Below are 27516 nucleotides of genomic sequence, written 5' to 3' on the forward strand. Positions count from 1 at the left end.
AATTTAGGTCAAATCAATGCGACTAGCACCTTTGCTTAAATTACTGTTTCGGATGGAAAATATTTAGTGGCTTTTGGTCACAAACTATTTAGTGGCGTAAACCGGTGTGGACGTAAACAAAAGGCGTAAACAATTAAACTCCAGGAAGTGACAAATAATAAAGTGTTTGTATGTTTTATTGACATTATTTAACTGACAGCTAGTTTTTACCATTTATTCTTTCAGAATCGATAGTAAAATATGTCTAAGTATGTCTGAACATGGAACCTGATGTTTAAATTCTATCAATGTTCATTATATTCTGCTGTTTCGGACCAATGACAGTTCGACCCAAATATTCAATGCTTTTATACACTTTATTATATCAGGGTCTTTCAAATTTATTAAATGTGATATATAAGAGATTTATATTTCATAATTATATCAATCTAAATGTTACATCATTCTTGTAATAATATGAAGAATAATATCAATAGATATAAAATATATATACATATATAGATATGTATATAGATATATATGTAGACGGGCGCTAGTCCCATAATCAAATATTTTACATAACCGGTTATTATATGTGTATTAAGATATCTTATTATAGTATATAGCCCATATAAAACTTCAAAAAGTTTTTTTCAAGCACCTGTGTATATTTATATAATAAACCAGGATACATGTCTTCAGGGTAATTTTATACCCCTAAGCATATAATATAGTGAACATGTACGAGGATGCATCAATAAATTTGTAAGCTAATTCAATAGCGGGGAAATTATTTAATCAAGTACCTTAAATGATTACTCCTTCTCAAAGTAACGTCCCATGCACGATTTGCACTTGTCCCATCTCTCGACCCATGACTCGAACACGTGTTGTAGCCGTAACGTGACATCTCCTGCAGCTGTCTGTCCTTGGCACAGCTCAGTTCCTCTCTTGACTCAAATTTCGTACCACAAAGACTTTTTTTAAAGTTGGAAACAGCCGGAAGTCACAAATTGCTAGGTTCGGGCTATAGGGTGTGTGCGGTAACAGTAACATTTTAGGTCAAATCAATGCCACTAGCACCTTTGTTACTATTAACTTACTAACGTGTCACCCATAACTTAATATGCCATGCTCGGGTATGTTGAGTGATGCTCCATTGCACTTATATCTGAGAATAATATGTCATAGTTGTATTGTAATATATTTATATTTTAATATCTTGGATATTTGCGGATTTCATTTGTTGCGTCTGTGTCAGTCTATATTATATCTCAGCTACAAGTAAACTGCTGACTGGGTTACATTGACATTCACCCCAACAACACTATATGTAGAACCCATTCCACCATAGCAACGTCTAATTAAAAGTCAAACTTCAAATATCAGGCAATTATATGTCTGCTCTATAAATCCTTTACTCTGACATGTAATGTCAACCTCAACAAGGCATTGTGCAAAATTCATGCCACGGCTGTGCTGGTTCAAAGTCAAGGTCATCCTTCAAGGTCAAATACCAAACAATTGTGTGTTTGCTCTATATACTATACCATTTAATTATGACTGAAATGTTCACCTCAACAAGGCAATGTGCAGAACCCATGCAACCACTCTGTAGATTCAAGGCCACTTTTGAAGATCAAATATCAGACAATTTTATTTCTTCTCTTTGAATGCTATATCCTATTAGGTGTTTTCTTAAAACTTTGCTCAAATGTGCATCTCAAAAGGCATTATGCAAAACATATGCTTCTACTTTGCAGACACAAGGTTACTATCAAACGTCAAAATTTGAACATTCTGTGTCTGCACAATAAGCTCAAATGACTTTTTAAAAACTTATCTTAAATATTTTCTTTCAGAAATCATGATAAATTATAAAAATGTTAAAAAAATTCCTCATTTCATACATGTTTATTAAGTGTGTTTAAAATTTTTCTTGAATTCTTGATCATAAAATGAATGGTACAAAAAACAACAGATACCAAATAATTCCTTAACTGTCTTAAATAAATGTACGGTTATTAAAAAAAATCTCATTTAAAAGTAAACAAAGGTGATATTTTGCAGATATTGTATTTTGTCAGGGCCACATTTTAAATGTGGGCCTAAAAAACCTAGGCATTGTCGATATTCAAATGTCTCAGGTCAGTATTTCCTAATAATATTTTGCTGTATGGTATGGTTGGTGATACTAAGGGCACTATTTTAATATCCAACTGATTTCTATGAAAATAATTGATTTTTTGTATGGTAATATTGAATTAATATTGTTTTGCTGTTTTATCTGAAATTTTTCTTTTTAAATTACAGAGCAAATTGAGCAACATTGATTTGAAATGGCTACAAGTAGCAAGGATTTATCAGAGTGTGTGAATGGGTTCACCCTTGATTTGTATAAACATGTCACAAGTAAACAGCCCTCAGGTAATTTACTAGACATAATGTATAAAAGATTTCCTGAATCCTTACTCTGACATGCATTATGCTATTGGAAGTGATTCACCATGTAATTCACAGTATTTACAACTGTGCAACAATTATTTCTCTGAAATAAATTTTCAGCAGGCATGTTTGAAGAGAAATTCAATATCACTGTTGTTTAATGAAAATCAATGTTACAAACACTTAGTGCTATAAGTTCAAATAATTATGGTTCTACATAACACCTTAAACATATTTTTGAAAGAAATGTAAACATCACATGCATGTATATCTACAACATATATTGTATTCAATTCTAAATTTTTTATGTCAAGTACATGTACTGGTAAAATTAAAGTGAATAATTTGGTCAAGTGATTAATATCATCAAATCAAATCTCTTGTCTATGGATTAAATTTAGACTCTCAACAGGGACAACTTGCCTTAGTGCCTTATTCATATAGCTTGCAAAATATCAGTGGGTCTTGTTTGTAATAGGCTTTATAATACCTTAAATAATGCTTTTACTCCAATCAAGGGTGTTTCTTTATTAGTGAGAACTGGGAAATTGTCATGATGGATGATGTAACTTTGAATATTGTGACTGTCATTATTATTGCAAACACTTTAAAACCTTATGTTTTTTTTATAATCCAGAAAATGTGTTCATGTCTCCAAGCAGCATGATGGTTGTATTGACAATGCTACATACTGGTGCTCGTAACAATACACAAGACGAGATGGCAAAGGTTCTGAAGTTAGACAAACTGGAGAAAAAGTCTGTACTACAGCAAATGGAATCCTTTGTAAGCACTTTGAAGAAGGGAAGTAAATCTGTTACCTTGAATACTGCTAACCGATTATTTCCCCATACAGATAAGACAATACTTCAGGAATATATTTCCCTTGTCACGAAACATTTCAAAGCTGATGTTAAGTCGATGGATTACACGAAAAACCCTGAAGGGGCCAGATTGGAGATTAATAAATGGGTTGAAGGGGAGACAAATGAGAAAATCAAAGACTTACTTCCAGGGGGATCTTTGAACCCACTTACAGCTATGGTGGTAGTGAATGCCATATATTTCAAAGGAAACTGGGCAACACAGTTTGAGACTAAAGATACCAACAAGAAAGAATTCACAAAATTGAATGCAGATAAGGTTCAGATAGATATGATGTTTAGACGCATGAAGAAAGTAAAGTACGGTGAAGACTCAGCACTTAACTGTAAGACTTTGGAACTGCCATATGAAGGCCAGGAATTGGCTTTTGTAGTTGTCCTTCCAAACAAAAATGATGGGCTTCCTAATCTGGAGAAATCACTTACTCTTAAGGCATTGCAAAGTCTGGTGACAGAGTGTCACCCAGCCACAGTAGATGTAACTCTACCAAAATTCAAGCTTGAAACATCACTTGAATTGAAAACCGTTCTATCAAGTTTAGGAATGGTAGACATATTTAGCGATAATGCTGATTTGTCAGGAATGGGGAAAGAATTGTATGTATCAGAGGTATACCACAAAGCTTTTGTTGATGTAAATGAAGAAGGAACTGAAGCTGCAGCTGCCACTGCTGCTGTTGTGATGAGAAGATCTATTGTTAGAACATTTAACTTTGCAGCTGATCACCCGTTCCTCTTCATGATTTGGGATCACAGGCTTCATGTTCCATTGTTTATTGGAAGATTTGTGGAACCTCCAGTCAGTGGTAACAGAAATGAACAATTTGCTCAGCAAACAAAACAAGAATTATGAATAATGCACCTGTTTTTCTTTTTAGCTCACCTGTCAGAATGTGACAAGGTGAGCTTTTGTGATCGCTTTTCGTCCGTCGTCCGTTAACTTTTACTTTTAACGAAATCTCCTTAGAAACCGCTAAGTCAATTTCATCCAAACCTCACAGGAATGTTCCTTTGGTGGTCACCTTTGAAACTTATTCAAAGAATTTAATTCCATGCAGAACTCTGGTTGCCTGCCATGGCAACCAAAAGAAGAAAAAACACTTCTTTTTAAAAACCCAAAGAGTTAGTGCTTACATATTTGGCATGAAACATCTTTTAGTGAGTGTCTAAGTTTGTTCAAATAATCTAAGCCCTGCCTGGGGTCAAAATTGGCCCCGTCCCGAGGGGGATCATTAATTTTCCTTTTATGCATCTAGTAAAAAACTGAAAAAAACATCTCTTAAAAATCCAAAAGAGCTAGAGCTTAGATATTCATTAAATCATTATGAAACATCTTCTAGTGTCTACTAATTTTGTTCAAATAAAAGCCCTTAGGTCCAAATTTTCCCTGCCCCTGGGGGTCATTCAGTTTCTTATATGTATATAGTAAAAACTTAAAATCGTCTTTAAAAAAATGCGAGATCTAGAGCTTTGATATTTGCCATGAAACATCTTCTAGTGGGTGTCTACCAAGTTTGTTCAAATAAAAACCCTCGAGTCAAAATTGGCAAGCCCTGGGGGTCATTGATTTTTCTTATATGTCTATATTTAAAACTTAAAAAATCTTCTTTTAAAACACTCAAACAGCTAGAGCTTAGATATTTAGCATGAAACATCTTCTATTGGGTGTCTATCAAGTTTGTTCAAATAAAAGCCCTGGTGTCATAATTATTCTTGTTCATGGAGAGTTTTTTTATTCAGGTGAGCAATTTCAGGGCCATCATGGCTCTCTTTTCAAAATATCTGTGCATTCTGCTTGCTTTTGGTACAGTAACCATGTTAGTAATTTCCAATTTCCATAGCTACCATTGACTTTCCTTAGCAATCAGTGATTTTCATAAAAACCATTGACTTAACTTAGCAATTTGTGACGTTCGCAAGTGTTGCCTTTCCTAAGCAACCAGTGGATTCCATAGCGTGAAAAAAACAACAATTTTATAGAAACTTTCTATATCAAGAAGTTACTTCAATAGCAACCAGTGTATAGAAATTTGCTTTGATAACTTTGATTCTAGTTATGAATTTAATTAATAATTTGATGAGACGTGTTTATTGAGTCAATTAGGACCTTTAACTAAAAATGATCATGACTATTAAGGACATTTCTTGCCTGGATTGTGAGAAATTTCTTATGTATCTATGGATTTTATTCATTCTTGGACAAAACTGTATTGTTGAATTATTCACTGTTGACTTTAACCTCAAAGTGACATTGACTGTCATGATTAATCCTTTGATTTTTGCTTTCATTGCCCTAACTTTGTTATTATGGACTAACTTTGTACAGAAACAAAACAACACTTGTGACAACAGCTAGATGTCGAATAAGTTATGTATGACTTTATTTGTAAATGACCTTAGCTGGCAAGGTCAAATATGAAATTAAATCAAGTGGTGTGTAAAATATTAGATAAATCTTTTCTATAATGTTCTCCCTTTGTTGTGTTTAGAAGTAAGAAAAAAAAAAGAATTGCGGTCCGCTTGTATTAGCTCCTGCTTAATGTAAATATTTGTACCGAACACTTTTGCATTACACTTTAAAAAAGATAAACCATTATAAAATATTAATAAAACATAAAATTTGAAATCTTTATTTTTAACCCTGAAGGCCAAATCCTCCAAAAAACTCCAAAATATTCTTAATTCCGCAGAAAGTCTATTTCTAAGTAGTATTTTACAATAATTGCACAGATTATCCTAGATTTTAAAATGCTACTGTCCTTAATTACTTGCTATATTTACGAATGGAAAAAAAGAAACATTTTCAGGAACATTTTCATCTTTGGTGAGTACCAACAGGTCTCGAGTTTGTCTTCGTATTATATATAACAAATACCTTTTAAAAGTTTCATGAGCCACGTTGTTGTTTTTCTTAGTTCTGAAGTAACTGTATTGCTATTTAAACACCATACAAGATTTCAATAGATCTTAATTAAACAGGCAATCGTTGTATTACATATTTTATGACAATTGAACTCGTACAAAGAGTCTTCTCTGAACGCTGATTTTGAATTCGTGTGGGATTTTGGTCAAATTGATAATTTCTAGCTAGTTGTCCAGGAAAGTCGGTAACTGGACCGTCTGCCGAGATATGACAAGAAATGGCGTAAAAACTAAACAAGAGCAATCACTGAACACGTGTCGTCTGATGATACCCAGTTAAGCAGTTTGATGGTGACCAGTTTGTTCCCTATATGCCCGGCTACTTTATAGCATGTTACAGGTACAGTGTATACGTAGCAGCAGGAGATCCTAACATCATTAGCAGCCCAAAACGATATTTTTATCTAAGGGCCATAACTAAGCCAGAAATCATTTGAACCGAAAAACCTGTTAAATAAGCGCAAGTATTTAAAGTACCAATCAATCCTGTTAAGTTTCACTCAAATTGCAAAAGTAGTATAAACTCTGACAAAAAATCATTGAACTAAAATGCCGGCTATATCCTTATAGACTTATAATTTCTGTAAAGTTTGGATGATATTGCACGGTTGCACCAGTAGTTTTTGAGGAGAAGTTCGGACAAGTTTTGTCACGGGCAGACCGACAAATCACATTGATAAGATTTGTAACATGTACCAGCTTCAGTGAATCTGGCGACACAAAAATGTAGAAAAATGCCTTTTTTATTCAAGGGCCATAACTCAGCCAACAATCATTCAACTAGAAAGTCGTGTTATATGAGCAAGTTTTGGAGATACCGATAAATTCTGTGAAGTATCATTGAAATTACATTAGCAGTATAAGAATCTGGACAAACTTAAAAAATCATTAAAGGCCCATAACTCTGATAAAAATCTTTGAACCGGAAAATGCCAACGATATGCACAACTATGTTTAGTACTGATCATCCCTGAAAAGTTAAGATATTATTGCGTCAGTAGTTTTTGAGGTGTGATCATAAAAAACAAATAAGAAGGATGTCAAAATATTTCACAAAATGATAGTTGAGCGCCAATTTAGTAGGTATAGTTGCATGATCGAATAACCAACTACCTATACTAGCTGTTAGTGGGTTATTCGCAATACCCAACTGGTATAGTTGGTAATTCAGTCCACTATCACAAGCATGAAATGTTCGGACTCATCATACGTCTTTAAACCTAGAATAAAGAAGAGGACCTAGTTGGTTATTCACACTAATCCCTAACTACCTACCAGCAGGTAGTTGGTAATTCGAAATTTGCATGTTTTCGCCTCAAAACTGAAAGTACTTTTCCGGAACAAATGATACGGACATATAGCAAGATATTATTCAACATGGAAACACATTCTCTCCCTTTGTCCACCAGAGGATTCAGTTGGTTATTCTCGCAAAACCCCAACTACCTACTAAAAGGTCGTTGGTAATTCGGACATTGAATATATTCCTCTAAAAACAATAAGTATTTTTATGAAACAAATGTAACTGTTTGTATAAAGAGATATGCCTTTGCTTATAATATGGTTACATCCCCTTCACAATATATCGACCGGGGGACCCATTTGGTAATTATATAACTACCAACCAGAAGATAGTTGCTTATTGGAACATTTCTCTATAACATTCCACATACAAAGGTAAAAGAAAAATGCCATGAATTGAATTGTTTCTACTACTGTCACTCGGTCTAGAGACAAAAACATGTAGTCCAATTTTCTTGTGTGCGTGCGTGTTTGTTTGTTTTACAGAAGGATATATCTTGTTTTTTGGTGTTTTTTTTAGATATTCCCCTCTCTTGCATTAAATTGGTATTTCTGAGGAAAATTTCAATAGTGTGTCATGTTATAGAAGTGCTTTAAGTTTGACTATATATATAAACCCTATAACAAGTAGAGAAACTGATAGCGAACCGCATGGATCCTGATCAGACTGCGCGGATGCGCAGGCTGGTCTTGATCCATGCTGGTCGCAAGCCCATTTTGTTGGTTTTGTCATGTCGCGGCTCAAATAGTCCAATCAAACGGACTGTCAGATAGTGTCAGAATCTTAAAACATTGATATTGTTGACAGTCCAAACAAAATGCTTTTATCAAACAAGCAAACATTAATGAGCCAATCAGCAACCATTGTTTGGCTAATGAAAAACAATGTTATGTACAAACTTTAATCCTATAACGTATATAATATGATTAGTTTATATAAAGTTCTAAATATATAGTCCTAAACTTTGAACGCTGAACTGTGAACGTTTTCCGTTCGGTATATCTTTCCAGAATACATGTATAACAATGAACAAAGGAATTTGTGAAATACGTCATCAACTCATAAAATGATTGATCAAAAAGGATGTCCTATCATATTTGCGTGTCACAAGTCCTTCCAAATAAGGAAACTTAGTTATTTACATTATATAAAAATACTATCAAAGTGGAATTATTCATTTATATTACAAATGCGTATATATTTCATATATATCATTGTATATTTATAATCATAATTATATTATACATGTATATTGTCATCATTGTAAATACATACATGTACGCACTAAATATAGTATTTTTCAGTTCGATTATACTTTCTCTGTTCATCATCGATAAATTCCTATTTCGCAATAGTTGCTTGGTTTTTACCAAAATAGAAAAATATGTCATGCTATATTAACCATGTGAATCAAACGTGTATACAGGACTCCATATATATGTATATACATGTAAATGTATATATAAACTTAGCAAAACATTATCCGTTTTATGTACATGTATATACATATATATCTATAAGTGTTTGATGCCGTATCAATAAGTAAGGGTTTCCCAATATATCAATAGTGTCTTATGATCGAAATCATACTTTAATGATTAATAAAAATATTAGGTATTTTCCACTGACATGGATAAATAACCCAAATCTTATCAGTCAACAAGCCCAAATACACAAATGTGTAAGCAGTTGATTTTTTCTTTAAATATTAAAATAATTTTAGTTGATACATAGTTAATTTATTTTACCTTGAGTGCGATGCCTTAAATGGCTTGAACAAATGGCCCCTTCTTTGAGAGGCATATAATTTAATCATTTGAATAGAGACAAACGGAACCACAAAAGAATGCTCAAAAGGGCAAAAGTAAAAATGTTGCAGGCGCGGTTTGAATGAGCCTTTTCATGGACGGTTGTGGTAATTACAAGTTACCGTCCACGTCCCCTAGCACTTGCTTTTTGAAAACTGAGAAATATTGAAATTAAAAACACCTGAAGATGTGTTCACATGGCGGTTATCATAGAATCTTAAATGTGGCACGTACTTGGCGGTATGTTCCTAAAGTAATTGTTAGTTTTCTTGTTGTTTTTACGGCATTTTTAAGTTTTAAAGTGGAAGTCTAAAATTGTATTTTTTATCTACTCAAGAGATTGTGCTAGTAACGTTTTAGAATAAAAGCAATGCTAGTGTGTTTATGTATTATTCAAAATAAACTTAAATTAGTGCGTGAAGATGTCGCGTCTGTGATAGGTCAGTAGATGTATGACGTAAATGAGAGAGGTTATGGTACGGTCATTTACCAGCCTAAAATTAAATAGGCTAAATATTTTGTAAGTCCGGTTTAACTCTATTTCTAGCTTGGGAAATCCAAATGATGATATTATGTACATAACACATAAGTCTTTGTCATTAAACGAGGATTCCTTATAAACAAAATGTAGGAAATAAAGTGTTTTGGGTTTTTTGTGGGTGGGTGTTTTTTGTATGGATTTTTTAATGTTTATTTTGTGTGTGTGTGTCACACTAGAGTTAAAATGTAAACATATAACATAAACTTGCGTGCATATGATTTATAATACTGCTGAGGTATCCCAAGGATATGTTACGTTTTGAATATATTAATTTAAAGTTACACGTTGCTATTGAACTGTTCAGATCCACTTATGTAAATAAAACAAGTAAAATAACGTCGGAAAACGGTCAGTTATTAAATGTTTAAAGTCCGCTTAAATGCTGTTTTTTTTGTTTGTTTGTTTTTTTGTTGTTTTTTTTTTTTTTTTTTTTTTTTTTTTTTTTTTTTTTTTTTTTTTTGTTGTTTTTTTTTTTTTTTTTTTTTTTTTTTTTTTTTTTTGTTGTTTTTTTGTTTTTTTTTTTTTTTTTGGGGGGGGGGGGGGGTTACACTGTTGTTGTTATAACTGTACTCTATCAACTTCCTAACACATATGCAAAGATAAATAGGTCACCTAAAAAAATTTTACTTCACATATCTGTTTCAACGAAAAAAAAAACGCATGTTTTGTTTCCTTAACGAGGAAGCGTAAGCGTGATTTTTAATTGTTAAATAATAAGCATAAACGATTATTTATAAAACACATTTAATAATAAATAAAGCTGGATAGCTCATAAAAAGATACAAAATTAACATAATATCACAGATATCTTTTTAGCTGAACACAAAAATATGACAAAGATAAGTTAATGAAGTTGTGTGATGCTCTGTTGCATGAACAAATACTGCTCTGTTACATGAACACATACTGCTCTGTTACATGAACACATATACTATATAATGAGGTAGTCAGAGATTCTGCCATTATTGTAATAAATAAACATTTTTGATCCGAATTTCTAATCAACAAAGTCGCTAAATTTTTGTTTAGCAATTAAATCGAAAAAGCTTTAAATATACATTTGAGCTGGTAAGAATTTTTGGCACATTTAAACTTTAATAATTGTTACATCATTATCAATAGGAGATATATACAAAAGTTCTGGGCTCGAGACCCAGGTGCACACTTCATTGCCAGCTGATAATTCAAAAGACTGAATAAAAACACTAGGTTTTCTCATTTCTGAGTCATTTTTTATCTGATGTTCAACAATGCTGACATATTGTCTTTTCAAAACTTTTTTTACTTTTTCTCCCGCTTCATTCACAGATTTAATAGCGAGCTGGTGCGTTAAAATTGTTTCATTCTCGCCTGGTGGAATTCGGAACGTAAATCGGGAAAATACTAGATATTTCCCGTCCTCCGGTATCAATAGACACGGTTCATTTTCACTCGGAACAATTTTGCTGTTTGCATCTGCCATCCATCTGACGGACTTTTTTTCTGTAATAGATAAGAAAAACTTCATATTAACATCTTGAAACATGTCATAAATAAACATATGACATGAAAAACCCCTGACGTTCCACCGTTAAGGCACATAGTGATGATACTTCAATACTACAATTGCCGGGCTGGCCAACTAAAATTACTAATCAGTCTTTCGGATGAGACTTTAAATCGAGGTCCCGTGTATGGGTGCTTAAACACTTGGCACGCTAAAGAACCAGGAGAAGCTTCTGGAATTGGGGCATCTTTCTGTATCTGTAATTGCACTATCCTCCGAAAAATAAAATGACTAATACTCTTCTGGAGGGCTCGCCCATATGGGCAACCGGTGGCGAGTATAAATAAACGCAAATACAAACAAACACTACAATTGAATACGGTAATGAAATATTCTCGCTATGATAAAAGTCCGGAATGATATTTTCCCCGTACAAGTAAATAGAACCAAATACTAGTAGACATATATGATCTGACTGTTTAATTTAAAAGAAAACTCTACAATATATCTACGTAGGATAACATCATTAAAATATTTCTTACCGGAAAGAAAAAGTTGATCTAGTTTAAAGCTACCGGAAACATCGTCCGTTTCTTCTTCATATACTGAAAATAAAAACAAAATGGTTAAATTGCATAGATGTGTATAAAGTCGCTATATTTTCATAAAGAAAAATTTCAGCATTTGAACAACAGCGTTTTACCGGTAGACTCTACTTTATTGGGTAAAGGGCACCAAATTTAGTTTTACTGCCAAAATTATATTTATTAAGTGTAATTACCTTGTTTAGATTCCATTATGACTGTAGGAACATGGTGAACTTGACTTTGGTTCGTCTGAAATAAAATAAACAAACAACAATAAACACTCAATTTTAGTTTCGGTTTCGGTTTATAAATAGAATACATCTGAATATTTCGGTTTCAGTCTATAAATAGCATACATACAATGTAGGTCATCAATGAGCAGTTGTCTTTCTTGACTAGTTTCACTTTCGTATAAATGTACCCATGACCTAGCAAAATATGATTTTTGTTTATAAATAGTATACTAAATCAATATCCCCAGGATTTTCCGGTGCAATAACGTGGTGGCTGAATTCCGATTATTCGAGGTGGGGTTTTAAAAAAGGAATCATCATTACCACTGATTCACCAATATTGTTTTTAACACCATTAAAAATTGCTACGCCAGTACATTAAATGTTTTCATTTTTTACCAATTATTATAACAAAACTTGATATATATTTATGCATGTGACTAGTGATTTATACAATAAATAGAAGAAAAAACAACATAAAAACATGCAATGTAAAATTATTTGACTACTCTATTTATATATATTTATATAAATGAAATATTGAGAAATACTGATGAAATAAAATGCTTATTTTCACTACATATTTTCCGTATTGTCACTGGTGTCTTGCCGGACTACTTTCTTGTAAATTCAGCTTATACAGAAATTTTAAGAATTCTTCAAATTGCAATGTAAAAATAAGAGAAATATCATATGTATATTATATAATAAACAGAAAAGTCAATTTTTATTCTTTAAATACAGGATTTAATTTCATATGAACAACATCATATTTCACTCCTCATATATTACCGCTGCTCGTGAATTATTTATTTTCATGCCACTTAATAAGACATTAAGTGTAACAGATATCGTCACTTTTTTCAATATTATCCCTAGAAAACAATGTTGGTGATATAAATCCACTGACCCTAGCATCATTAGTAAAAAAAATATCATTTTCAACCTTTCTCTATGGGGCTGAACTATGGCATAACATTTCAAATACTAACATTGTAAAGATCCAACGATTTGAACGATTGGCAGCGAAACAAATACAACATCTCCCACAGTCAACTAGAACGGACATGGCTCTAAGCACACTGGGATGGTTTACTATTGAAGCAGACATAGACCAGAGAAAGCTAACTTTCCTACAAAAACTGTGTACTATACCAACACACTATCTGTCAAGAAAACTATTTAATTACAGACTTAACTTATTTGTTATGAAAGGTTATTGTAATCAACGCGGCTTTGTTCCCGAAATATGCAGACTATTGTACAAATACGGATTATTCCATTTCATTTCTGACTACATGAAACATGCACATTTTCCATGCAACTACTCGTGGAAAAATACTATTAAAAAGGCAATTACACATACACAAAACAACACGTGGCAACAAAGAATTAACAGTGACAGAGATTTTGACAGATTTATAGCAGTTCATCAATCAGTAACGCCTTTACATTTATGGCTGTTTTCAAATACAAACAGTGAGATTAAACATGCTATAAGTGCAACAAAAATAGTTCTATATCGACAGTTTTATACAAGTTATTCCTGTACAAAATGTCTACAAGAAACTAGTGATATAAACAGACATATCTTAGCTGATTGTGATACATATACACGTGAACGGACACGCTATACACATTCAATTGATCAGAAATTTAGCTCTGAAGTTTGCAGCTATTTTCTTAGAATTAACTCGGAAGCATTCTTGCGAGGACTCTTTGATTCCAATTTATTGGCTGTCTTTGGTATTAATCCAGAACTCCAAAAAGGCTTCACCAACCTATGTTGTAAATACGTTCACGACCTAACGATGGAATATAAAAAGTAATCTCTAGAACATTCTAATAACATTCTCCATGAGAGGATGTTTATCTTAGACTTCTAAGGTTAAATGCAATATAATAAATCCATACTAAATGTTCCTATACATGACACTTATATTTCGTGTTTTCGATAAGTTATATATGTAATCGGGAAAATATTTAGTAAAAGTGCATAAAAAATATTCAGTAAATACCATTATGTCGAACATTGACAATATAATTATCATGTGCTTATTAATAAGGTAACATTGTATATGCAGGTTGTTATATTTCTACATTATGTAACACTATATTTAATGTATGACATTGTGTATGACATGCTTTTCGTGTATATAATCAGTAATCGTATGTTATTATGTTATGTTCTCATGTAAATGTGTTAATTAATTGTTATATCAGTCACTGAAAAGTGGAATAAAAGCTTATATATATAAGTAAAAAAATGAAAATTTTAAAGCAGCAAGCCTCCAGATCCATGCTTATTTTCATGAAAATTTTGAAGTATATTGTGAAGCGAACAAGGAAAATAATTTTCGCATTGCAAAAAGCAGTTACATCCCATGTTAATTACCAAAAAGAGGTCGAAATATCCTAAAATAGCCCTTAATGCGTTAGTAAAATAGAAATATGTTGAAAAATACTGCAAAATTGGTCTTAAAATGCACAAACATAGAAATTTATACTTTAATCTTGAATCTTTAAACTTTTCTTAAAGTCTCAATATTTTTTTCTCAAGTTTGATTTTTTTTTTTAAATATTTTGGTTCGTCTGGAGGAATGCAGCTTTAAAGGCAAACAAAATAATAAACGTTATAAAGTTTACCTTATAAAACAGATATAAAACAAGTCCAAGTGTCAGAATCGTCACTAAGAAAGTGAATGCTTGCAATAAGTAACAACAAGTGTTTCCTTTATCTCGTCTTTTCTCATTCTTTAAATCGCTTTCTGTGGAACTGATCGTTGATGTCGACTTAAAATCGTCCCCATTCATTACAACTTTGACGGTGTCATTGATAAGTCGACATTCACTGGGTTGTCTCGAATAATCTGGCACTTTTAATTTTCCCGGTTGTGTTGACAAGTCATTTTCTTTTATTTCGTTTACACTGTTCTGTCTTCCATATACATCCATTTCAAGTTTCATTGAACTGTTTTTATTTGTATTTAAACCCACAGTATAAGCTGAACAATGTGGACTCACTTTGTTCGGATAACTTTCTGATTTAAGCATGTTTCTGTCCGATTGTCTGCAGTTACAATAAAAATTTAAACAATAATTCTCAGTATTTTATACACGAGTTCAAAACGGAAAGTACCTATTCTATTTTTAAAACAGAAACTTTATTGGCTATATATAGATACACGCGTAATAATTTTTTTCTAACTTTCGGATGTTACAGGCCGAATATTATGTAGTCTATTGTTTATCATTGGTTCACAGTGTTTTTGTTAATGTAAAATTTCTTTCTCAATTTTAATTATTTTGCATTCGCATAACATATAATATAAATCTGTCTGTATGTTAACTTTACCATTTTATCATAGGTTTTATCGTAAAGACCGGTTAATCATTTAACGGATATACTCTAGGTAATAGAAAGAGCACTGAAACACGAGGTTATCTGATTTGTACGAGGGGGCGTAGCCCCCGAGTATTAATCAGATTACCGAGTGTTTTGGTGTTCTTTCTCTTTTGTATCATAGTCAAACATAAAAACACGTTCCCTGTTGTCACAATATGAAACCCCGGCAAAAATGAACCAATGAACGAACATCTGAATATGATATTTCTGTCGCTTTCCCTTTCTCTGCCGTCACAATATGTAAACCCCAGCAAAAATGGGCCAATCAATGGGCATGCTCTGGAGTGCGGGTAACTAATACCCGCACTCCAGTTAACGCACTGTGCATGTATATGTATACGATTTAACCCTGACACATTTTCAACAGAAAGGTCTCCAAACTATGATACAATACTATATAGGAGTTGTCGAAAAGTATGGTGCAAATACGAAAATCGTGACTTTTTAAAAAAGAAATAGGTCTTTGCCTTTTTTTTTAATTTACAAAGTCGTGTCTTAATAGGTGTTTATAAAATGTGTAAGTTGAAAATTCTTGTTTGTTTAGTCACTGATCAGGAAATAAAATCAATCAACATAATCAATTCATGATAGATACAATATCTGCATATATAGTATCATCATGAGTTTATCATTAAACAATAACCCCCAAATCAAATTCAATATTGATTGGTTTAAAACCTCGTAATGTTTACCATATTTGTCTATCTTTATTTTCCGGCCATTTCTTCTAAAATGATATGATTCATGGAATAAGATATTGGATCTTATTTTCCCCGAAAGACACATTCTGTAACTTGATTTGTTGTTATTGTTGTTTTCTCGGGCCCAGCAGTTTTCTTATCATTGTGCAAATGGAACTGTGTAAGAGCTATCTAGTCCTTCGGATATTTTCGGTCGTATGACATTTATTTTTCTTTGACTTCCGATTTTTTCGTTGGTCTCTCCTCTTCTTGCTTGATGTGTTATGATGACCTTTGAACTTTACAGGTGATTGGTTTGGTTAAGTATGTTTCGCTTCCTAGATTAAAACACATACATTCCTGTTTAAAAAAAAAGAAAAGTGAGGGCGATATACTTTCTAAAAAGTTAATTCGCTAGACATGGGTCAATCATAGGGACTTATCATATGTATTAAACACGTACTTCAAATTTGATAGGATAAGTTATTTCAGAATACATGTAAACACAGTCAGATTATTATTAAATGAGCCGCGTCACGACAAAACCAACATAATGGGTTTGCGACCAGCATGGATCCAGACCAGCCTGCCATCCGTGCAGTCTGATCAGGATACATGCTGTTCGCTTACAAACCCTATTACAAGTAGAGAAACTAATAGCGAACAACATGGATCCTGATGTTGGTTTTGTCGTGACGCGGCTCATTTGTATACTAGTACTAGTATAGTTTTTATAACTAGCTTAATTACTGCTAAACCGGTTTAATCCGGCAAACCAGATGAAAGAGATTAAACACAGGTAGGAAAGCGGCCATTGGTCAGCAGATTTCATCAAAGTCCTGTTAAAGCTTCGAATCAATGTAGGTATAATTTTATGATTCTTTACGTCATAGCCTGACCAGCCAGGAAGTGCTACTGGATTACATAACTGTCACTTCCGCACGTTCGTTTTCTTTTTGTCACAATACATACATGTATAACTGTCGCTTCAAGAGTTTGCTAATAAAACAAACAAACAAAAACAACAATAAATACAAGCAAAAACAAAAAGAAACCCCCAAAACATAATATAATTGGACATATATTGTTAACACAAAAAAGTTAACTTACAGTTACTTACGATTGGTTCAGAAAACTCTTTTAGACCAATTATGAATCTTTACATTGACGGGTTCAGAAAATGTTTTTAGACCAATTATGAATCATTTCATACGCGCTTTCAACATATTGTGTTAAATAAAGCAACAAAACAATACAAGGGTCAACAAGATGAAAAGATTTAAGTCTGTAAACCATCTTTGTGATTAAAATAAATCAAACTCATCTCAGTTCTTAGAATTGGTGTGTCAGTAAATATCATAATGACATTTTTAAGAAGATTCCGGGAACTGAAGATAAAAGGAGTTTTTTTCTCATATGTACTTTTATGTGCATGTACTTTTTAACTGGTCAAAGTACTCGTATACACTGCGTGCAAAATTGTTAGTTTGCTTCATTTTGTACATTACATGTTAAAAAAAATAACAAAAAACTTCTTTACAGTTTTAGAGCTCCGTTGCCCGCCGTGACTTACAAAATTACAATTTCAGGCTTACTTCTAGTTTGAACTGTCAAATTGTCAATGTATGGTATGGTTGAGAAGACACAATTTGCTTATAAATAGTAAACACCATCGTTTATTACATCATAAAAATTCCATTGATTAAATGAGCCGCGTCACGACAAAACCAACATAGCGGGTTTGCGACCACCATGGATCCAGACCAGCCTGCGCCTGCTCGCTATCAGTTAAACTACTTGTAATAGGATTTGTAAGCGAACAGCATGGATACTGGATCCATGCTGGTCGCAAAACCATTATGTTGGTTTGGTCATGACGCGGCTCAAATGATATTTTATACGATTTGTGCGAATGAAATAATCAACGGAAGCTCAAATTTACCTAGGAATTTTTATTTTTCCCACTCCCCAAGTAACATCAAATATTCATTTTGTCACATTATGACTTGTTCTTATCCGAAGACTGACGGAATTGGCCGAAAAGTTGCGACCGAACAGGAAAAATATAGATATTTTTAAGGTTTATTTTTTTTTTTTTTTTTTTTTTTGTATGTACATGTATGTATATATTGGTCAACCAATGGAATTCCTTTAAAGTGGTCTTTAAATACACTATTAATAAAAAAAAGAATGGGTAATTAACTAATTGTTTGTCAATTTATATACATGTTACATAAACATGTATGAAGAAAACCAGGAAGATGGTGATCCCTCGGAACATTAACCACAACAAAATTACATGCAAATCGCAGACTCGGTTTTGTTAAGTCTGTGCATGAGATGATTATGACAAAATGCAACATCTCTCACGCCCCCTAGCTAGCACCTGTTAGAGCAGTACTCAATATTCAACACTTAAAAGGGCTGGAATCGATTATCCCGACGGACCAGAAAAATATGACACACTTTGGGACTGGTAGCACGTTAAAGATGATATATGTTTTATTGAATTTTCAGAATTTTCTCACAATAATATAATCCACGACCCGAGCATTGGTTATCTATGGATCTAAATCTAGATCACCATTTCAGACGAAATAAAAAGATATCCTGTAAAAGTACTCTATAGCTAGTGACGTTTCTGGATGGTTTTTAAAATATATGTCTAAAACTAGTACAACCGGTCAAATGACAGAAAACACTTTAAAACTAGAGGTCGCACTTTTAAAAGAATTGTCTACTTAATTTGTCATAGAACAAATTTAATGAGAAGTCATTTTGCCAGCGACTATCAGAAGAAAAACGAAAGTTCAAAGGACATTGTATCTTTAAGCAGTGACACGTCATATTTTGTTTTTTTAGAATAACGCACAGTATTCCGACTACGCTTAATATCCAACGATATAAATTTTTACTAACCCTTGATGTGCCCACATTAGTACGGAAATTTAAACAATAAAAGAGAAACTGTGTTCAGATTAAACAAACTTTATTATATATATATAAAGCACAATGAAACTACAGAAAAATGACCAACCTTATTTAAAGTAGGTAATTTTGGTTTTGAAAACTATCTATTTATAACTACATACGTAAAAATTAAATCTGTCATACCCTAGTACAATAAATTTGTATAATTATGTTTGGTGCCCTTCGCATTTAAATGGCGAAGTGGTCTAGCAGAAGCAGTGAAACTATATGGCTCTCGATATAATGATTTTCAAGTTATCTCGTATTTGACAACAGAAAATTATCTGCACAACACTGTTTGAAATAGATAAAAAATTTCTTCCATATTGAATTAAATCTTAAAGCACGCTTTTTTTCTTGTTTCTTTGATTTTAAGTCGCACTAACTCTGCAAAGTGCATATGACAACTTTCAAATATTACTTGTGGAGGAAGTCCGTGCATTATTTCAGGCACGAGCAGGCACGTGAGAAGAACCACCGACGTTCCGTTAGCCAGCCGGACAGATTCATCACATTGAAGAATCAAAAGTCCCTCAAGGGATTTGAACCCTAAGCGGCAATGGACATGTGATTTAAAGTGAAAGACTTTAATCCTTCGGTCATGGGTGCCTCCAAGAGTATGCTAGTATCGGTACCAGTGACAGTATTCTATGCAAATACACGCCGAGACAATTAATGTTCTACCACCATTTTCAAGTCGGTCTGTGATGAATGGTAACTTGCTTGTAGACAGAATAAATCGTTAACCTACTGATTTTGTGTACTGGACATGTCCAGCTTCCATTTTGGAACAGTTTGGGTCAGTTATATGTACATGTATTATAAAACGTTTGGGTGATCAGGATGAAAATTTTAGATTATTCAGCCAAAAGTATAGAGCCTGGTCAGACTACAAGGCCTGGATCTATAAGGGTGGTAATGGACAGCAGGTTTAAGCCTAAACACTATAAACGTTATAAAGCATTTATAAAGGCAATCTAATCTTAGACAAGGATTTACACACTCAAATTACACGTTACGTGAGGTAGTCATCGTTTTATTAATACAATTCTAGATTTCTGGAATGTTGTCAAAAATACATTTTTTTTTCAAATACGCAAATTTCATGCAAAACATACAATTTTAGATTTTCGAATGGTAATCAAAAATACATTTTTTCGAATACGCAAATTTCATGCAAAACATACAATTTTAGATAATCAAAAATGCATTTTTTAAATACGCAAAATCGTGAAAAAAAATCCCCAAAAACACACATACAGACACATACACAAAACTAGGCTATACTCGAATAATATTAATATCATTGTCCATAGTGGATTGATACAGAAGATTTGTGTTTGATACATTTGCGCACACCTGGTCATGAGCATCCAAGTTAAAGAACTCAATAAATACACTTGGCTTTCTTAATTCTCTGTTTGCCTTTACCTCGTCGTTTGTTCGTAATTTATTCTCTAAAACACTAACATATTTGCGTTTGAAGCCGCCATCTTTCAGTTTACCATCGCTTGTCTTTAACTGAAAAATGTGTGTTATGGAAAGTGTTTCAACACTCGGAAGAATGTTGAAAGTAAAGCGGGAAAAGACAAGGTATTTCCCGGCGTATGGAATTTGAAGACAGTCGTTTACGGTGCTTGGAACAATTTCGCTGTCTTCATCTTTGAGCCATAATACTCGATGGAAATCTGAAATAATATAAATAAACATTAAAAGAGATCCCGGTATTTCCTTTAAATAATAACTAAAGGGCATATTATCCCTTCACAGACGGATATTTTTTTTACTTCATCATACAGGCCAAGCCAGAGTTTTTAAATGTAGAAAGTAGAGGTAGCTAAATGTTAACAAAGTGGTTATTTCACTTCTATTTAAAATATATTTAAAAAAGCTATTGAGAAATATAAATAAGAGAATTATTCGGGCATAATGACCTTTAAATCATTCAAATACATTTTTTAACAGTTAGAAACTTATTTCGGGCCACGAATTACATTTTTGTTATATGTGCTTTCTTTTTTTGTTAGTAGAAATCTGATTTAATGTCGTAAGAAAATATAAAAAATGTAAGAATTTAAACTTACCACGTAGATGTGTTTGATTTATCTTGAAACTTCCAGCAACATTAACATCTGGGGGAAAAAAACACAAAGAATTTTCAGATTTGCTTTGATAATAATAGTGTTACTGTAAAACAGTTTCAAATATCTTCTAGATAGGTGGCGTCATAAATTACAATTTAAATAAATATTTGTTTGGTTTTTTAATGAAATTTGGAGGCGATAAATAACACACAAGAAATTAAATGGCCCAGTGCCTATAAGGGATGAGACATCATAATTGCAGCCATCGTTTAGACAGTGTGATCGTAAGAGGCGACTAAATGGGTTCGAATTTCTGGAGTCTATGCATCTCTTAGCTCCAGCAGCTGAGGTGGTTTTGGCCCCTGATGTTGCTTTAAGTTTGTAACACGCGAGGTTAGTCAAAATCATCTTTACTGTTTCGGTGACATATATGACCTTAATTGTGTTGGTGTGCCGTCAAACAAAACAAAACAAAAACAATTTCCGGTGACGATCATATGCTTGGTAACATGCTTGGTAACGCAGTTGGGACAGGGGTAACCTTTTCATACATAAATATCATATACTGTGTTGTTTAGGTAACTTACTGTGATGAGACATAATTGCCATGCTGCTCTCAAGTGCCTGTTCCTCCTCTATAATATCATTTGGCATCTGAAATAGACAAAAAGTACGCCCTTACACATGTACTATATTTACATGAACGTTGTTTGGTCCGACATTCAGAAATATAACGCCGTTTTCCTTCGCCTACCAAGATAAAATAGGCAACGATATTTAAAAAAACCATCAAGTTAGTGATATATTTTATCTTCTTTTTTTCCAAATATTTACTAGTATACGTAAAGTATGTCCGAATTCATCCGAGCTTTTGCCTGGTAGTGATTGGTCAATTATTGATCACTTTGTTTAATCAATAAGAAGTACATTTGTAGTACAATAGCACAAAAATATTAAGTGTTTCTTTTAAAACAGAAAGAAGATCATGTATATATCAAAATATCTAACTGTGACAGTCACGAGTTAGGTACACTGTTAACAAATCAATACTCGGCTAAAGAACAAATATAATATAATGTAAAAAAGTCGTAATTCTTATCGATAACAATCTTGCTGTTTAAGAATGAGAGAACTGTCTCAAATCAAGGTAGGGTCAACAATTGAAACACCGAAACTGAAACTGAAGTGTCTTTCCTAGAAGTCCATGAAAAAGGAAGTAAATTAGTAAACTGAATAAATAATATGTTGCAACCCGGTTTGATAGAGCCTTTTCATGGACGATTTTAACCGCAAGGCACCGTCAACCCAACTCCCCCTCCCCGAGTACCGTTAATTACTCAAGATATAAAGTCAACTCCCAGTTTTGAAATAAACTCCCGTAGACATGATATGAAATACAATGCATTGAGCTATACGCATCTAGTAAATTTAACTTAAGTAGACTGCATTCAAATGTTTTATCAGTCGCGACATTAAAATTTTTATCTGGAGACTTTCTGAAAACGGACAGTGTGTCAATGAGTGTTAGGAACGAAACTTTTAAGATACTTAACGAGGCGGCAATTAAATTATAATGCTGGGTCAATGACTAAAGTTCAGATCTACATTAGTTCCTTATGGGTAGCGTTAATTAGGAGCTGATTTTATTCAGATTGAATGCTGGGTCAGACTGACGGGAAAGATTTGCAGGTTTAGATTAATTAAATCAGCTAAGTAATAAAATAAAAAATACCTTCAAGAATACGAAAAGTAGCAGTCCAAGAGAACACAAAAACATCACTACACAGAGTATAGTCATTCTGTATAGGCATATTCTATGTCGGCTGTTCTGTCTTTCATATCCAGCTGGCTTCTCGGGGTACTCCTCATCCGTTACATCAGTCCCCTTACCAATAAAAACGGAATCTGTCATTTCGGTCTCCATTGTCAAATTTACTTCTTTGTTTAAAAGTTTTTGCGACGCTGAAGTCCCAAGATCTATTTCACTAACATGGTATGTTGATCCTACAAGACTGTCTTTAACTTTGTCTTCCGTTGCTTCTTCAGTAAATATGTCTACGATGTTTGATTTGAAATCCAGTTGATCTATGTTTTTTCTGTCTTTCAAAGTATTATAATCCTTTGAGTTATTTATACTGTTTTGTCTTTCGTAGGAATATTTTGTTTTATACAGATCGAATTTTGTGTTTGCATCAACCGAAATAGATCTCAGTGGACACTGCTTCACAGTTCCTTTGTTTTCATTCATCGTTTCACGATTTGTACTGTCCATTCCAACGTCACTTACATCCATGACTTTGGTTTCAAGCTGACTTATTAGCGAATTAAATGAATAGTTTATTACACTATTGTAACTGTTTCTATACCGGAATTTAAGAAATGAAATGTTTGCGGTTCACTGTGTTGCCTGCGAAATACGATTGGTCTCAAGCAGACGACACTCTATATGCAATGTGCGCTGGCGCTATTTTTAGATATGGGAAAATCCAGCTTTCCGATAATTCAATGATTTTTAGGCGAGACCTAGTTAATCTAGCGTTAAGTAAATTTACCTGTAAAAATTTAGGTTACAAATATTATATTACATTACACTTAATCTGATAATTTAAAAATACCGAGAAACAATCCATTTAATCATCTAACGATACATATGCTTGTCATCTCCATCTATCGTCTGCTCTTCGAATAATCTTTTAACATAACATATATTTTAACAGTACTAGTAAAGTTTTATTTCGTAAAGAAATATACGTAAAGACTGAATAAAAATATTGCATAAAGCTGTGCATGGAGGTAATCATACAAACGGAGGACAATGTACGTATTTAACGTATTGATCCTCGTGACTTGCCTCGTGTGCTTCTGCAGATATTAAAAGGTGCATAAATCCTCTACAATTATGTAATCTACTACAATGTACTTATAAACAAGTTCCAAAAAAATGTACATGTTTCATAACCAAAAGGGTCAAAACGTATCTTTAGCAAAATGTTTAAAGCTTCGTTATAGATTGTATAAGGAACGGTCAATCTATATAAAAGTGATGTTTTGTGTATGAAATGCCTAAAAATATTAGATATCGGATATCAAAGATTCATGTGATATTTGCCTTATATCAATGTTAAGGACAGGGTAACTAATACGGGAATTTTCCATTCCAGAAAGGGACCACTGATTCTTTTACGTTTAAGGGATAAAACTATTCCACAGGACCTCAGTGTTTAAAAGTCTTATCTGAAAGACTGTTAAAATCTAAAAGTTTTGATAGCGTGAGATCGAATTTTCTATCAAGCCAATCTTCTGGCGTAAACATGCCACGGAATATGATCATATCAATTACCTAATGCTTTAAAAGGGTAATTTTCAAAAACATATTGAATATAAGATAGTATACGAAATATGCTCCTAAATGATCTACAGTTTTAGAGTACGTAATGCGTTTCTCTATTTAAAGTCATTAATACTTTCATCGGGACATAATTTGTTGTACCAAGGTACAGCTTTTAAAGTTGACAATGATTTGTATATATCAATTTGTTTTCTTATATCGACCATGTTTCAACTCAACTGTGGCGAAATATGCAAGATAATTCAAATCACTCTCGAGTACCTTTGATGGTTTAACAATAAGGAAACACATTTACATGATGGCCATTATAAGGCTCGAGCAAAAAATCCCAGGGTTGCTATGTTAACAAAAAATGATGTAAAACTTTGGAATTACCCAAAATCTAGTTTTTTCATGTTAACATGTGGCCTTTCACCAAATTTTGGTGAAAAATTGTTGTTTTGTGTCATTTTTTATTTTTTAATTAACAAAAAATGATGAAAAACCTTAGAATTATCCAAAATCTAGTTTTTCAATGTTAACACGTGGTCTTTCACCAAATTTTGGTGAAAAATTGCTGTTTTGTGTATTTTTTATTTTTCAATTGAAGGATAGGCATGTAATCGATCACTAGGGTATACCGCTTCCCTTCAATATCTATGATAATCAAACTGAGTTGTCTTAAGATCATCACACCCGGAGCAGCAACAGATAAATAAATATACACATGCGACCAGTGCAGACCAAGATCAGCCGGCACTTCCGGGTTGGCCGACGATGGTCTCTGCTGATCGCTACCAGGCTACCGTCTACCGGTGTAACATCAGTACAATTCATATTGTTAGATTTTCTGAACTGCCCAGATTAAAAAAAAAGAACATGTCCATTTAAGACTTTTATTGTGGTAATGGTTAAGATTAGTGAATTGAGTGTTTATGTGTGTTTTAGTTGTTGTTGCTTTTTCTGTTGTTGTTGATTTTTTGTTGTTGATGGGTTTTTTTGTTGTTGTTGTTTTTTGTTTTTTTTTTGTTTTTGCTTTTATTGGGTATGGGTATTACAAAGTTTACCGATTATCCTAATTAAATGTATAATCATCTTTAAGAAATGGATCAAGCAATATAAAGTCATGTCATTATTATTCATTATTCATGTAAAGTACAATGTATACGACGATTTTAATATTTTACAGGTGGTACACATCACTAGATACAGGTAATTATACAATTCATAGCTTCACAAAAAGCTTAAAATAGATTTAGTTTTATTTTCGGTTTACGTTATTCGCGCTAGTATAATGATGCGTTTAACGTTCCGACTTGTCACAAGTATACACACATGACTGTACATGTATTCCTTAGTGATTTTGTATTTTACCGTGACAAAGTATGAGCGTAAAGAAATCAAATTTTATTACAGTATACATGTCATTGCACTGATGATATGTATCATATAGCTGTAAAAAACCAATTTATACTTTGTGGGATGATGGAATTATTGTTTATAAATAGATGTTTAAGTTAAGCTGTGGGTGACATTTTTAAGACCCATGACAATATGGTTGTGGGCAGAAAGTCTTATGAGATTTTAAAATTTCTTTGACTCGATTATATTTATACATACACAACTGTTCGCTGTCAAATAACATAAATACAAATTAACATTGCTTATCGGTGGAAAACATATTAAACTAAAATCACCGAGTATATCTAGAAATGCAGTGAAATGCAGTAATGTACAAATAACGCAAAAGGAACGCTGAATCTGCACAATGCTATGGCCAAAAAACGAGTAATGGTAATACGTACCAAAATATACGGCTGCTATGACACTGTTCTTTAACAGCATTAAATATTTTCCCTGGAATATGTAAAACTTACTTTTTCGTGAGTATCACGACCTGTCTATCATTTTGAAGGCGACTTGTGGTTCGTCGAAATTAATAACTAAGTACATTAACGCATTTAAAACTTTATTTTCTTCATACTCGGTATACCTTAGACATTTGCCAACTTATGGTCTGATTTTATTGACCTGTCAATTATGAATACATTATAGTACTCATTTAAATATTCGATCCCACTTCGGTTTTGTCCGTTTTTACGAGAATTAATATGGAGAATATCTCTAACGTTTGGAAAACTCCCACTAGCTTAATGTAGGTTTTCGTAACATCCGCAATAGCACAGTCCGTTAAGTGATTACCAAATGCATGAGAGGTCCAACTTTCGATCCTTTCTTTTGACATTCTTTTAGACTTATTCTTTATTTTTCTGCATATTTTAATGAAAATGGTCAAGCGCTTTCAAAATTGTCTACACGGATATGAAACAACTAAAACACTGAATTGTCACGTTTTGTATTGTATTTTACGGCACTGAAATGACATTTATTGGTTTTAATCCGAATTAAATTCAATTTTATTAATTATTAAACAATGCTATATACAAAAGTGTAGTATTTACAAAAAGTGCAAAACATATTAAAAACAGAAAAAACAACCATAACTTCAAAAATGTTGAAAATAGTTATGAATAAAAAAAATGGAAACACTCTGTCTAGATTTTACAACACGTAAGATATTTAGAAATTATACACCCGTACTTTACCGTATTGAGCTATAACAGTTCACATCTTACGGACTTGACCGAACATTTATCGAAATATTAATATATTCTGTGCATTGACCGTATAAGGAATTGACAGGTTATTAAAATCAAACAATTCTAGTGTCGTGTAACACGTAAAGTAAGATTCAGAGATAAGACTTTTAATTAGGTTAACACACATTTCCGAAAAGTCTCAGTCACATTTTATTTATTAATTTAAGTGTTATATGACATGAGTAGTTTGGCAAATGTCT

The 27516-nt window shown here is 32.8% G+C and overlaps 3 protein-coding genes across 4 annotated transcripts; 1 reads left to right on the forward strand and 2 right to left on the reverse strand.

Moving 5' to 3' along the window:
• Nucleotides 1–75: 75 nt before the first annotated feature.
• LOC132716777 (leukocyte elastase inhibitor-like) lies at nt 76–4598 on the forward strand. 2 transcript variants are annotated; one of them, XM_060700111.1, is made up of 3 exons: nt 76–168; nt 2293–2406; nt 3062–4598. In XM_060700111.1, exons 2-3 carry the CDS (start codon nt 2319–2321, stop codon nt 4159–4161), a joined length of 1188 nt encoding a protein of 395 aa, XP_060556094.1. In that variant the 5' UTR covers nt 76–168; nt 2293–2318; the 3' UTR covers nt 4162–4598. The 2 variants fall into 2 exon arrangements, with proteins under 2 accessions (XP_060556094.1, XP_060556095.1); XM_060700112.1 differs by having other exon boundaries at nt 77–164.
• Nucleotides 4599–10621: 6023 nt separating this feature from the next.
• On the reverse strand, nt 10622–15312 carry LOC132716778 (uncharacterized). The gene is made up of 4 exons (XM_060700113.1): nt 14835–15312; nt 12150–12204; nt 11911–11973; nt 10622–11364 (listed from the first exon to the last, which is right to left on the reverse strand). Exons 1-4 carry the CDS (start codon nt 15240–15242, stop codon nt 10970–10972), a joined length of 921 nt encoding a protein of 306 aa, XP_060556096.1. The 5' UTR covers nt 15243–15312; the 3' UTR covers nt 10622–10969.
• Nucleotides 15313–19246: 3934 nt separating this feature from the next.
• Nucleotides 19247–23751, reverse strand: LOC132716779 (uncharacterized). The gene is made up of 4 exons (XM_060700115.1): nt 23061–23751; nt 21916–21982; nt 21329–21376; nt 19247–20932 (listed from the first exon to the last, which is right to left on the reverse strand). The coding sequence occupies exons 1-4, from the start codon at nt 23619–23621 to the stop codon at nt 20526–20528; spliced, it is 1083 nt and encodes a 360-aa protein (XP_060556098.1). The 5' UTR covers nt 23622–23751; the 3' UTR covers nt 19247–20525.
• Nucleotides 23752–27516: the final 3765 nt, after the last annotated feature.

This window comes from Ruditapes philippinarum, unplaced genomic scaffold (assembly GCF_026571515.1).
Source record: "Ruditapes philippinarum isolate M1 unplaced genomic scaffold, ASM2657151v2 ctg96_1_1_1_1, whole genome shotgun sequence".
In the NCBI taxonomy this organism is placed as follows: Eukaryota; Metazoa; Mollusca; class Bivalvia; order Venerida; family Veneridae; genus Ruditapes; species Ruditapes philippinarum.